A 13924-nucleotide genomic window follows, 5' to 3' on the forward strand; every position below is an offset into this window, starting at 1 on the left:
TTTAGCTCAGTGTCTCCCTCAGCGTTGCAACTGCTGGACCACATTCACCACTGTGGGGTTCGGCAGGCTACAGGAGCATTCCGCACGAGTCCTCCTTGCTGAGGCTGGGGTTCCTCCGCTCCACATAGGGCGTCAACAACTGCTAACCAACCATGCTGCCCACATCCATTGTTCACCCCATCACTCTAACTACCGTCTCCTTTTCGATAATGTGACAGTCAATATCCCACACCGGCGGCTGCGATCAGGCCATATCATTGGAACCCCTGTTACTTATCAGGTCCACCCACATACACCACCTTGGTGTATTCATTGGCTGCAGCTTCAGTTGGAACTTTCCCGATGGACAAAAAATTCAGTTCCTCCTGCAGTCTTGCCCTGCCAATTTCTTGCTCTCCTCGACGCATGCCATAACTCGGAGGTTATTTATAAAGATGGCTCGATGTTTGATAACCGTGTGGGGTATGCTTATGCTCATGAAGAGACTGCCCGCCGGGCCTGGCTGACCGCACTGCATCAGGACACGGCCCGACGGGCCTCGCCGACCGCACTGCGTCAGGACACGGCCCAACGGGCCTCGCCGACCGCACTGCGTCAGGACACGGCCCGACGGGCCTCGCCGACCGCACTGCGTCAGGACACGGCCCGACGGGCCTCGCCGACCACACAGCCTCCCACCTCATGGGATCTGACTGTCTGAACGTTTTGCCATACGGCATTACCTGATGGACCTTGCATACCACACTGCTGCACCTCCTCATGAGTGCACCTGTTGGGCCTGGCTGACTATTCTGCTTCCTGACAGCAACTGTTGGGCCTGGCTGACTATTCTGCTTCCTGACAGCAACTGTTGGGCCTGGCTGACCGCCATGTCTCCCAATCGTACTTGATTGGCCAGGCTGACTGGTCTGGATTGTGACAACATTTGATGAGCCTGGCTGACCACAATGCCTCTCGATTGGACTGGCTGACTGCTCTGTCTCTCTGCCTCACCTGATGGGCATGGCTGATCTCTGTTACTTGCGACCACTCCTGATGGTCCTGTAGGAGTGATCTGCCTCGGCGCACCTCCGGTTTTCCCTCGTTCACAGCAGCACATAAAGACAACACCTGATGGGCCTTTCACACCGCTCTGCTGCTACACCTCAAGACCACAAATGATGGGTCTGACCGATTGCACTGCAGCACTGACTCACTGCCCCACCTGATGGGTCTGGCCAAGCACACTGTGTCACCAGCTTACGACCACTCTTGATGGGTCTCCTGACTGCACTGCCATTCCACGTAACCACCCTATTTAATGGGCTGTGCTGACCACCCTGCCTCACGCCCACCCCCCCTCCCCCTCCCTGGTGGGCTTGGCCAAATGCACGTCCTCGCAACCCCACCTGATGGTCTTTGCCGAACACTTTTCCTAGCGGCCACATCTCCTTTGCCTGGCCAACCGTTATGCCTAGTTCCCCCACTGGACTTGCCTGGCCCACTACTCTGCCACAGTACTGCACAGGGTTTGCCTTGCCAACCACTCAGTCGCACAACCCTACCTGATGGGCCTGGCCAACCACTGTGCCTCATGTCGCAATTCATGTGCCTGCAGACCACACTGCCGTACTGCCCCACAACCATACAAGTTCAGCGATGCTGACTGCTCTGCCTCGTGTCCACACCTGATATGCCATGCCAACTCTTCACCTCATGACCCCACATGATTGGCCCAGCCGTCCACACTGCCAGACCACATGACGGGCCCAACTGATGGGCCTAGATGAGTGCAGAGCTGCACCGCCTCATGACATCAACTTATATACTTGTTTGATTGCAGTGCCGCACTGCCGCATGATGCCAATTGATGGGGCCTGCTGGTCGCACTGCGTCACAACCCTTCCAGATGTGCCTCACCGAACACACTGCCTCTTGTCCCTACCTGATTTGCCTGACAGACCGTGCCACCTCACGACCCCACCTAATGGGCCTGGATGACTGCACCTCGTCATGACCGCACCTGATGGACCTGGCCAATTGTGCATCATCATGTCCATACCTGATGGGCCTCACCAAATGCCCCCCTCACAACCTCAATTTATGGGCTTGGCAGAGCCCACTGCTTCACAACCACACTGCTCCACATTCTCACTTAATGGGCCGTGTTGGCTTCACCGCCTTAGCCTCCACCAGATGGGCCATGCTGACTGCATTTACACCACATGATGCGCTGTGCCGAGTGCACCGTCTCACTGTGCTCCCCCACATGGGCCTAGCCTGACCACATGACCACACTGCCTCACGACCCCACATGATGGGGCTGGTCGACTGCATCATCTCCCAACCACACCTGATGGGCCTGGCTGATCACACTGCCTCATGACCACACCTGAAGGGACTGGCGGACTCCACTGCCTCACAACCACACCTGAAGGGCACTGCCTTTGACCCCACCCCATTGTCTGGGCTGACCACACTGCCACAACCGCACTGGAAGGCCTTTTGACTGCACAGCCTCACGACCCACCCTGAATGTCCTGGCTGCCTGCACTACGTCTCCACTGAATCTCTTGTGTCTAGCCGAGTACACTGCCTCACAACCACACCTGATGGTTCTGGCCAACTGCACTGCCTTGGGAGCGCAGTACCTCATGAGCACTGTGCCTTGTGAACACAGGTCCTTGCGAGTGAAATGCCTTGCACCCAGCCAATTGCACGTGTTAGTGGCGGCTGCAGTCCTCATACATCAGCCCACGAAGTACTATATTCCCGATGGTCTTTGTTGTTGTTTGTCAGGCAGTGGTGTCCCTTTTCCATCACCAATGGTGCTCGCTTCATGGGAACACTGTTCAGTTTATGAAGCCTTTCCCAGCATCATGGATGGTGTTTTCTCACCATCTCACCAGTGGGGGTGAGATTATTGTAATTCAGCAGCATATCGTTAATGCCTTTTTAGCCATCGTTGTTTGCGGGCTGTAACTGCCTTTTACGTTTTATCTGCAAAGCAATAAGTCGAAGACCATTTAATTTTTAGTTTATGACATACATTTCTGTATGGTGTTTTTTTAGCCTTTTTTACATGTCCATTTCTAGTGGTCTCTTATTCTGACCATTTGGGGCTGACATATAGTTGTTTAACTCCTCTCTTTGTCTGTTTTTTGTAGTTCTGACTTGGATTAATATGACCCCAGTAGTTTTTTGCACCCGAGTGGCCTGGCCGACCGCACCTGGTATGGCTGACCCCGCAGCTTTGCCACCATACCCACCAGACCTTACCTGTGGCGTGACTGTGGCACCCGATGATAACTTGTAGTGCATGGACATCTGTTGTTTAAGCTACATGTTATCTTAGGTAAGTTTGTCATTCCCTTTGGATCTAGTTTTTTGTGTTCCTCTATTTCATAGCAATGTTTTACATGTAGCTAAAAATAGCTTTGTTCCAGTGGAGTTCACTGGCATCATAAATTTGTGTGTGTGTGTGTGTGTGTGTGTGTGTGTGTGTGTGTGTGTGTGTGTGTGTGTGTGTGTGTCATGCTTCGAAACAGGCAGAATCGTACCTCATTTTGTACAAACACATTTGTGTAATATACACTTTATTTGTTTGAATCTGTTAGTTTTATATCCACAACCTGAAACGAAACAATTTATTATGTTGTGTTAAAATAGTATGTTGCCAACAGTGATACACAGAATTCAGTGTTATATATTGCCCTACTATGTATAGTGTGCCAGTCACAAAAAAGGGAGTTCATTTATTGTAAATGTTAATGTACTATAATTTTTGTTATATATGTGTTTCAATTTGGATCAGTTTGAGAGAATCCTTTGTAAATGCTGTATAGAGTGATGACACTATGAACACCATCAGGCAACTTTCACTAACAGCACACTGTCTGGCTTATTCCTGAAATGGTGTGACTGGTGAGGATTCAGGTGATGAAACTATTGCAGATTTAGATAATTTTCAAGGGAAACAATTGAGAACTGGTAAAGAAGATCGAGTAACTGAATGTGTTAAAAGAGAACAACTAGTTATCGAATGTGAACACACTGAGAATGAACAGAGAAAGAGGAGAAATGGTAAGTGCAAGGGAAAGCATACAGAATGAAAATGGTGGTACTGGGAGAAAGGTAACTTTGCTGAGTTTAATTAAGATTGGTGTCAACAATATTATGTTTCCAACATTTCAAGACCTTTTCAAATGATCTGGTCATTTTTTAATAATGACTGTTACAGTCACATACCAATATGTTTCCAGTTTATTAGACTTAGTGATGTGACTTCAATTGAAATTAGGTCATTTATTGAAGTAATTTCAGTTAGCAGTTATACTGAAGAATTGCGGCAGAACATGTTGCTGCAACTTTTTTTCCCATTGCGGATTCAGAATCATAATAACTAAAGTAGACTTATTACTTACGTGACAGTGATGATCTAAATAAGCCAAACAGGCTGACTAACATGAGGCAGTTATTTCACTTGCTTGTCAAATGATTCCAAAACAATCAATACACTCCATGAAGGAAATCACAGCACTGATAAAAGAATGTTGACATTTTTCAGTAAAAATTGGTGCAGGCAATTCATTGTAGAAAAAAAATATAGTGTGGCTACAAAACTTGGACTGAAGCTGCGGGGACTTGATACTTTAAAAATATGTATCCTTGCGCAAATTAAAGTACCACCATACTGCAGAACTACAAACAATTGGGCTTAAGAGCAAGTATCATTCGTCAGTATTATTCAGTGTTGCTGAGTTTGGGGAAATACTATTTTCCCCTGGTTTTGACAATTGCATCACATCATTTTCCTTCCTTATTAAATTATATGATAAAGGAATCCAAGATGCATGGACAATTGAATGGAAGCTGATATCAGATGCCCCTACTGAACAAGAAGAAGATGAAGATATCAGCTCGGGAAACAATTAATTTCAAGAGTCACAAGCCAAGCAGTATAGTAGTTACCAGATGAAATTGCAATCGCGTGGTCACAATTTTTCCAGCTCCACAACAGTTAAACCACTTCACATAGTGAAAAATATTTTTGAAGAGTGAAAAGAAAAAGTAATGATCTAACAACCTCAAATGATTTATCTTTGCTATGAAAATGCAGGAGGAGTTAATTGTGCTGATCATAACATCAGCCTGTACAGAACATTTGTCAGAGGGGAAAAAATGATACTTCACTTTAATATAGAAGAGGCCATACCTGTGCAGTTTGAAACAACTGTAATTCCACCAACCTCTCCCTCTGAAATCAGTAAAATAATAAACTCACTGAAAAGTAAAAGCTCTTACGGAATTGATGGCATTTTCAGCAAAGTACTTAAAGCTTGTTCCCCACAGATAAGTAGGATTCTCAACCACGTATGTAATAGCTCTTTGGAGCAGGGTGTTTTCCCTGATAGACTGAAATATGCCATTGTAAAACCATTGCATAAAAAGGGGGATACGTCGGATGTCAACAACTACCGCCCAATCTCTCTTCTGACAGCTCTATCAAAAATTTTTGAGAAAGTAATGTATTCAACAGTAGCCTCCTATATTTGTAAAAATAAAGTACTAACAAAATGTCAGTTTGGTTTTCAGAAAGGCTTTTCAACAGAAAATGCTATATATGCTTTCACTGATAAAATATTAAATGCTCTGAATAACCGGACATCACCCATTGGTATTTTTTTTTTATCTCTCAAAGGCCGTTGATTTTGTAAATCATGGAATTCTTATAGATAAGCTAAATCATTATGGTTTGAGTGGGGCAGTGCACAAATGGTTTAATTCATACTTAACTGGAAGAATGCAGAAAGTTGAAATAAGTGGTTCGTGTAATGTTAAAACAACAGCTGATTCCTAAAACTGGGGTGCTATCAAGCACGGGGTCCCACAGGATTCGGTCTTAGGTCCTTTACTGTTCTTGATATTCATTAATGACTTACCATTCCACATTGATGAAGATGCAAAGTTAGTTCTTTTTGCTGATGATACAAGTATAGTAATAACATCCAAAAACCAAAAACTAAGTGATGTAATTGTAAATGATGTTTTTCACAAAATTATTAAGTGGTTCTCAGCAAACAGACTCTCTTTAAATTTTGATAAAACACAGTATATACAGTTCCGTACAGTAAATGGCACAACTCCAGTAATAAATATAGAATTTTAACAGAAGTCTGCTGCTAAGGTAGAATATTCAAAATTTTTAGGTGTGTCCATTGATGAGAGGTTAAACTGGAAGCAACACATTGATGGTCTGCTGAAACGTCTGAGTTCAGCTACGTATGCTATTAGGGTTATTCCAAATTTTGGTGATAAGAATCTCAGTAAATTAGCTTACTATGCCTACTTTCATTCACTGCCTTCGTATGGCATCATATTCTGGGGTAATTAATCGTTGAGTAGAAAAGTATTCATTGCACAAAAACGTGTAATCAGAATAATTGCTGGAGCCCACCCACGGTCATCCTGCAGACATCTATTTAAGGATCTAGGGATCTTCACAGTAACCTCACAGTATATATATTCCCTTATGAAATTTGTTGATAATAATCCAACCCAATTCAAAAGTAATAGCAGTGTGCATACCTATAACACCGGGAGAAAGGATGATCTTCACATTGCCGGGTTAAATCTGACTTTGGCACAGAAAGGGGTAAATTATGCTGCCACAAAAGTCTTTGTGCACCTACCAAACAGCATCAAAAGCCTGACAGATAGCCAACTAACATTTAAAAATAAATTAAAAGAATTTCTAGATGACAACTCCTTCTACTCATTGGCTGAATTTTTAGATATAAACTAAGTAAAAAAAAAAAAAAAAAAAAAAAAAACTTAATCATTAGTGCCATGCAATATTTTGTGTAATGTAATTTCTTGTACAGACATCTTTTATTAACCTGACACATTCCACATCATTACGAAGTGTCGTATTCATGATCTATGGAACAAGTATTAATCTAATCTAATCTAATCTACTGCAATCACACAGCTGAACAAAATGCGTGACATGTGCATAGATAATGAGAAACTGGTGCATCTTGAATTTTGATGCCATATTGTAACTTCCTCCCTGGAAACAAATGCCTAAATATGCATGTGTAAAAGGAAGCCATCAAAGACAGAGCATCAAGACTCCAGACTTCACAGAAGAAATCACTGTGTGATGGTCCAAGAGAAACAGTCTGACTGCAACCTTTCCCATGCAAAAACCAAAAGATGTGTAAAGTGAAACGTGGTGTACATGTAAACGTGTTCATTATGTATAATACTATGTGATTGCTGAAATGTTTGTTTGATGTAGCACTAACTTCTATTAACTTTTAAATGTCATCAATTTCCCTATAAATGTGTCCCACAAATGTAATTATGATATACGACAGACATCCTACATACAGGACACCCTCTTAATCACATAATTAGTTGTTAAGCATTAAACTCGTTGTGACAGGTCATATGATACCTATGTAACACATTTCTGTAAGGAATACAGAAACATAAACTTCACAAAGGAAGAGAAAACAAATTAAAAACTGTGATAGGTACATCACACCCTCGCTGTTATGGCATGAAGAAACAAATATTGTCCACTTGAAAATCATTTCAGTCCATAATATCCACTAATTTAATGTATGAGACTGCCGCAAGGGACTGAGAGTTTTGGATGGAGGCAAACTAACATAAGAATAATAAACCTCCCTCAGAAAATTATACAATATAGAAACCCTACAAAGGTATTGATGACCTCAGAAACTTGGTACAACTACCCAACGCCATAACACCACATGAAAAACTACACTATTCCAATATAGTACTTAAATATATTAAGTTCACCTACATACTTAGTAAAAATTATTCTATTCTCTATCTGCAGCAAAATATATTTGTATTGATGTCTTTAACTTACCTGCATAGCTACTTCCAAAAACTTTGGGGAAAGGTGTATTATGGAAAAAGAAATAAAAAATGTTATATTTACACATTTCAAAAAACTGTTGTTTTTGAGTTACTAACGAAATTTTTGCAGCAAAATAGAGACTTATAATAAATGCTTAAAATATCATCTGCTTCTTTCTGAACATGTATGTACTCATCAAATAGTGAACTGTTGCACAATTTCAAATAGTTTTGAATGCTTTTGTGGGCTTCTGTGTCACATTGATGTATCATTTGTACATTGTGATCAGATGGATGAACCAGTTTTTAAGCTATCCCCAGAGATAATACTGCAAAAGATTAAAGTTTGAAGAACGTGCCGGCCACAGAACTGGTTCTCTCCACCTGTCCATCCATTCAGTACAATCAGAACTCTGAGACTGGAATGTAATGGTGCTCCATCAGACATAAGTCACATGTTCCTCATTAGCCGGGGCCTGTCGTAAAGTAGGCAGCAACTGTAAGCTGTAGTAGGAAAACATACGGTCCTACCAGAACTAAGATTCCAGTCCACACATTAAACTGATATTGATGTCTAGTCTTCACTGCAGTATACCTATGAATGTTAATTTTGGAGGATGTAAGACAACACAGTGGATACTGGAAACTTCATCTTTGCTTTTGAAGTCGATTTGTTGCCTAATAAAGTTGATGGTGTATCAGTGCAGTGACAAGGTGTATGTTCCTCCTCCCACAAGGTGCTACAAATGTTTGTAATTTGAACAAATGTTTTTGTGTTGCAGTGGCAGTTCCATTTATACTGATCGTCGATGTAAGTTAGATTCAAGCACACTTTGTGCTATCACTGTGGCTGTGTCAGTTATAGGGAGCATGATTCCCTTTGTTCACTGGGCTCTACATTTGTCCAGTGGGAAAAGAAAATTCCAGAATACCAGCCCCTAGATTGACTTGCAAACGGACAAGATGCCAAGAACAAATATGGTGCTATACATCCTACATGTAAGACTGTGATTAGCTTGTAGGCTAGGGCTATAACTTCATCCTCTGTTATGCCCATACTCTCACTCTCCATGTCTTCTACTTCACCATGTGGCTCGAGGTCCTCCTCCTACAGCTGCCCACACAAAGTTTGGGAGTGCTGACTTCCTACCCACTGTGAACACCAGTCTCCAACCCTTGGCTGGGTAAACAACACTCTCCTCCAGCATTCCCTGTAAGGGAGGGATCTCTTTGGATGCTCCCTTCCCAGGACTCTCCTGACCTGCAACTAGAAGCCAGTCAGTGGTTGAAGGAGCCACATGTTGCAGGTTGTAGGACTTTGTGTTCCTCATCTATCCCATAAACTGGGGCATACAAGCCCTTGAAGAAGGCAAAACATTCGGAGGATGAGGAGGATGAGTAACATGAGTACCATGAGGAGGATTAGGAGGGTGAGGACAAGGACAAGGACAATAAATAGTGGACATCCAGGTGGCTACCATGGAGCCAGACTGTGCATGTTCATAGCGTCCATGGTGGACTATGTGTTTCAGGACACCTCTACAAACCATGATTCAAAACAAATGTGTATTGATGACATATCCTCGCAACCAGAGGGAGCAGGCAGCCCTGCAACATGACCTGTCTCCTTGGTTCCTTCATGCCTCCATGGAACACTGATAGCATAGTACTCCAGTAGAAGTGTAGCACTTTTCTGCCACCTGTCTGAACTACAAACTCTCTTATACATCTCCTCTGTCTTTTTCATTGCCCTCCTGGAGACATTTTTCTTGGCAATGTGGCTCAATTCCATGTGCAGCTATCAGAGCTATTTTAACTATTGCACTGACTACAAAAGAATGTTTGGTGTTGTTTGCACATATAATCTCGACTTGTGAGGTGGAACTATGATCACTGTCTATGGTAAAGCTGTTGAAAACTTCACTGTAGAGCTCAACCATTCCCTCTTGATTACTGGTGTTCCCACTCAATTTATTGTGGCATGTGGGCCTTAATCAACCTTTGATGGTTTCACTTCCTTCTCCCGTCCATCCACTGAAGAGACCATTAAGACTAATGTAACCAGCTGTTTTCTGACCTCCTTCACCCTACCACAGGGTCACACACCTGAGTGTCCACCCATACAGGCTCTCTCCAAAGCTTACTGTGATTCTTTCACCACTGCCATCGCTCTTCTCACCTTGCATTATTGCTGCAATTATGTATTACATAAAACATCAACAAAAGCAGTTGTTGTTATATTTCTCACAAAATGGAACCCCAAGAGCACTCACTATACAGTCATTACAGTACTATTCAGTCTGTTATTGCTGTCTGGAAAGTGCCTTTAGATGAAGTTTTTTTTGGCTTTCAGCAAAGTGCTAATGTCATGCACTGTAATGATGAATCACAAGAGTCGGTTCTTTTGGCATTATACGTTTTCTGTAATCAGAGCTGCATGTACGGGGAAGTGGAGGGTGGGGAGCAGGTGGAATGGGGTATCTGCCACATGCAGCAATTTCAGGGTGCAACATATTCATATTGTTGAAGGTAAAAAACCTTGTTTCACAAGGTTGACAGGGTGAGTGGCTATCAGCATTGTTATAATTATTAGCAGAATCCATAGGACCAGATTATCAGAGTGGGAACAAATGCCTAACAGGTAGGAAAGATTACATACAATATATACACAAATAATCCGCACCCTCGAATAATCTTCATACTCCAATTTTGAGGAAGAGTAAAAAAAATTATTTTTTGCTTTAGTTTGTTTCATTTACAAGGAAAAAATTTGTTCCAAGTTTACAATGTGTTCAAAAGTGTGTAAAATAACTACTGGTTTGAAGCAACACTGCTGTACAGGTTGATACATCGTTAAAATGCAGCTGGCCAGCCGGCAGGCGGGAGACAAGCAGAGTGTAGCTGGCCGGCTGGCCCATTGGATGAGCGGGTGGCCAGGGAATATGATCACTGCCAGCCAGGACTCTACGCATACCTACAATAGAAAAAAAAGATGAATTATCTTGTTTAAGAATTTGTTAATAAGGTATGTGCAATAACTTATTTTAGTCAATACCAGTACGTTTCTTCTCTTACCACACAATTCATCACTTTCATCGTCATCACTAGTGAGAGAACCATTGTCATCTTCACCATCTTCCCGTAGAGTGTCTTCATCTGTTCCATCCAGTGAATTTGAGATTCCACATTTTTTGAAGGATTTTTCCACCCGTAGTTGCGAATGGAGCCCCATGCACTTTTCACCCATTCACAAATCTGGGACAAATCCGGCCATTTGAATTTTCCACTAGGCGTGAGTTTATGGTTTTCATCAGCCATCCATTGTGTATATCACTGTTCAAGTGTAGCTTTGAATGGCCTGTTTATACACACATCTAGTGATTGTAGGATTGATGATAGGCCTCCTGGGATAATGGCCAAGTAAGTTTTCAATTTTTGTAATGTATCTTGCACTTCCTTAGTTGTATGTCCGCAGAAGCTGTCCAGGACCAACACGTTGTGTAAATTCCGTAATGCACCAGAACGACATTGCCAAACATGTGTTACCCAGTCAATTATAAGTTCGTTGTCCATCCACTGTTTTGGATTCACTCTCACTTATACCAGTATGCCTTTTATTGATATTTTTGGAATATTTTTCCTTACAAATATCACGCAAGTGGTAGCTTTTGTCCATTGTCAGTTACACACATCACTGTACCTCTTTGTTTCCCACTGCCGCCAGTTTGTATTATGATGCTGGATTCTCCTTTTCTGTTCACTGTCTTGTTGAGCGGCTATTGGAAATAGACTGGCGTTTGTTCCGCATTACCAATTTGCGATAATATATAGGACTGTTTATGGTCTAGATTTACCACATAACAATGAAAATTCACTTTTTTTTCCTTGTAATCATCTGGAAGCCGCTGAGCAATAGTAGTTTTCATCCAGAATCCTAAACCATTTTGGTTGAAAGAAGTTGATAGCCAGCCCTGGCTCGCTTTGAAACTGGTAATGCCTAGTTCTTTGGGTCAAGACAATGTTTTAAGTTGGTCCATTTCACTCATCGCTGCACATCCGTATTGTCACTTCTGATCTACATAATCGCAGAGCCTTTTCTCAAGGTCCTGATGCTTTGCTTTTTGGCCGCAAAATACCCAGCAATTACTATTAGTTTCTTGAAGCTGTTTTATTTTTTCACCAGTTGCAAATACAACTCTCACTCATGTCGTACTTTCTTCCTGCTGCACGGTTTCCACTATTCTTGGCTTCTTCAATAGCTTTCACTTCTTCTTCAGCAGTGTCTGAGCAATAATGAGAACATGTAGCCATAATTAACAAGTTTGAAGATGTTAATGCTTCACTCCTAACATGCTACTGATGCATCACAGGCTGAGGCCACAACAATGCAATAGTATCATGGGATGTATTGTTGGATGTGGAGCAGTACGAAAAATGTCTTGAATAATCCGTGCACCCCAGTTTCTCAACCTAAAATTCAGGAAAAACATGCCCGAATTTTCGAGTATATATGGTATTATCTTTTCAGTGTATCCAAGAAAATGAAATTTTGGCAGAAAATTTTTGTCAGATCTCTACACTACTAAGAGTGAGTCCCTGGTTAGCAGAAGCTTAAGTTTTATTCTAGAAATAGTATGGAAAACTGGTCACATGATCACGCAATAATGCCTCACCAGAGAATAAAGGCAGGATAACTGAACCTGTGATTCTGTCAGGATTAATGAAGTTAACAGGAGAATAAGTTTTGACAATGGCAGGAATATTTAAGGGATTAGTGATGACACAGTTGGAATGAGGAAGGAGAAGAAACAGGGACATTAAACAAATAATATAGAAGAATAAAAAATTCCAAATTTATACAAAAATTTGATACTTCTACTTTTCAATCTCAAGCATGAGAAACTGGAACATATGAATGAATTGTGAAACTATTTTCTAACATAAAACTTTTTGCTTGTAGTGAGTCTGATAGGTGTTTGATATTGGTATTTTGTGAATTATGGTCCGGTATGCTATTTATATGGTAAAGTATAAATAATGTGACAGACCAATAATTAGATTAGGAAAGGAGATTTGCTATTTGCGATGTGAAATAGCCACACAAATTTTTATCAGTTTCTGGCATACAGAATTTCACAAATACCCTGCGTGAGCATGTTAAATAGCCACATTATATCAAGCATGAATTGAAAATGTAATTTATAAAGTGACATAGCATCAAGAAATATGCTGCATAGATTCTCAGTTATCATTGGAAGGGTGCTGGGAATCATGTGTTGTACTGAAGCACATTCAGAAATTATCTGTAGGTAAATTTCAGTGAAATTAATGGTGTAAAATTAGTTTTGAGTTATTTCAAACAATGGAAAATCCAGGATGGAATAAGAACAATATTATGGAAAGGATAGATTACTACTCACCATGCAGTGGAGATGGTGAGTTGCAGATAGGCATAACAAAGAGATCGTCAAAGCAGAAAGTTTTCAGCCAAAAGACCTTCGTTGGAAACACACACCCTTGTTGACTGAAAACTAGCTTGTTTGACAAACTCCTGCTTGTCTATCTGCAAGTCAGCACCTCCACTATTTGAGTTATTCAGTTTCGCACAAGTAAATAACCAAAATTTTCCTGCACCATAAAGTTCTTTTCATTAATCGAGAGCCAGTGATAATGCAACACATAGTCTACAACAATGCACTAAAGGGAAATGAGACAGTGATAGTGAAAAGATACAGCAGCAGTGGGAAGGAATGAAAGAAATAGCAGTAGTAAGAGAGAGCAAGAGGGATACAGTGACAGCAAGAGAAAACAGTAGTTTTTGGATAGAGTGAAGGAGGCTGTGGTTGTAAGACAGGAGACATTGACATTTAGAAATACACACAGAGATAATAGACAGTGAGTTGGGTTGAATGAGTGAGAGAATGGGCAAGTGGGGGTGGATGGGCATGAGCAACTTGGAACATAGTGAATAGTGTTTTATTTATCTCATAACATACCATTTCTAATCATATAATTAGTGTACAGGAGACACATAAAAAAATGGATAACA

General features: G+C 41.7%; 1 protein-coding gene across 1 annotated transcript in view; it reads right to left on the reverse strand.

The window, feature by feature from the left end:
• Positions 1 to 757: 757 nt before the first annotated feature.
• The window catches only part of LOC126355266 (uncharacterized), a 110378-nt gene continuing 97211 nt past the window's right edge, over positions 758 to 13924 (reverse strand). The window contains exon 3 of the mRNA XM_050005553.1: positions 758 to 908. Within this exon, the coding sequence (XP_049861510.1) occupies positions 758 to 908 (151 nt within the window). The remainder of the gene's footprint in view (positions 909 to 13924) is intronic.

This window comes from Schistocerca gregaria, chromosome 3 (assembly GCF_023897955.1).
Source record: "Schistocerca gregaria isolate iqSchGreg1 chromosome 3, iqSchGreg1.2, whole genome shotgun sequence".
Taxonomy (NCBI): Eukaryota; Metazoa; Arthropoda; class Insecta; order Orthoptera; family Acrididae; genus Schistocerca; species Schistocerca gregaria.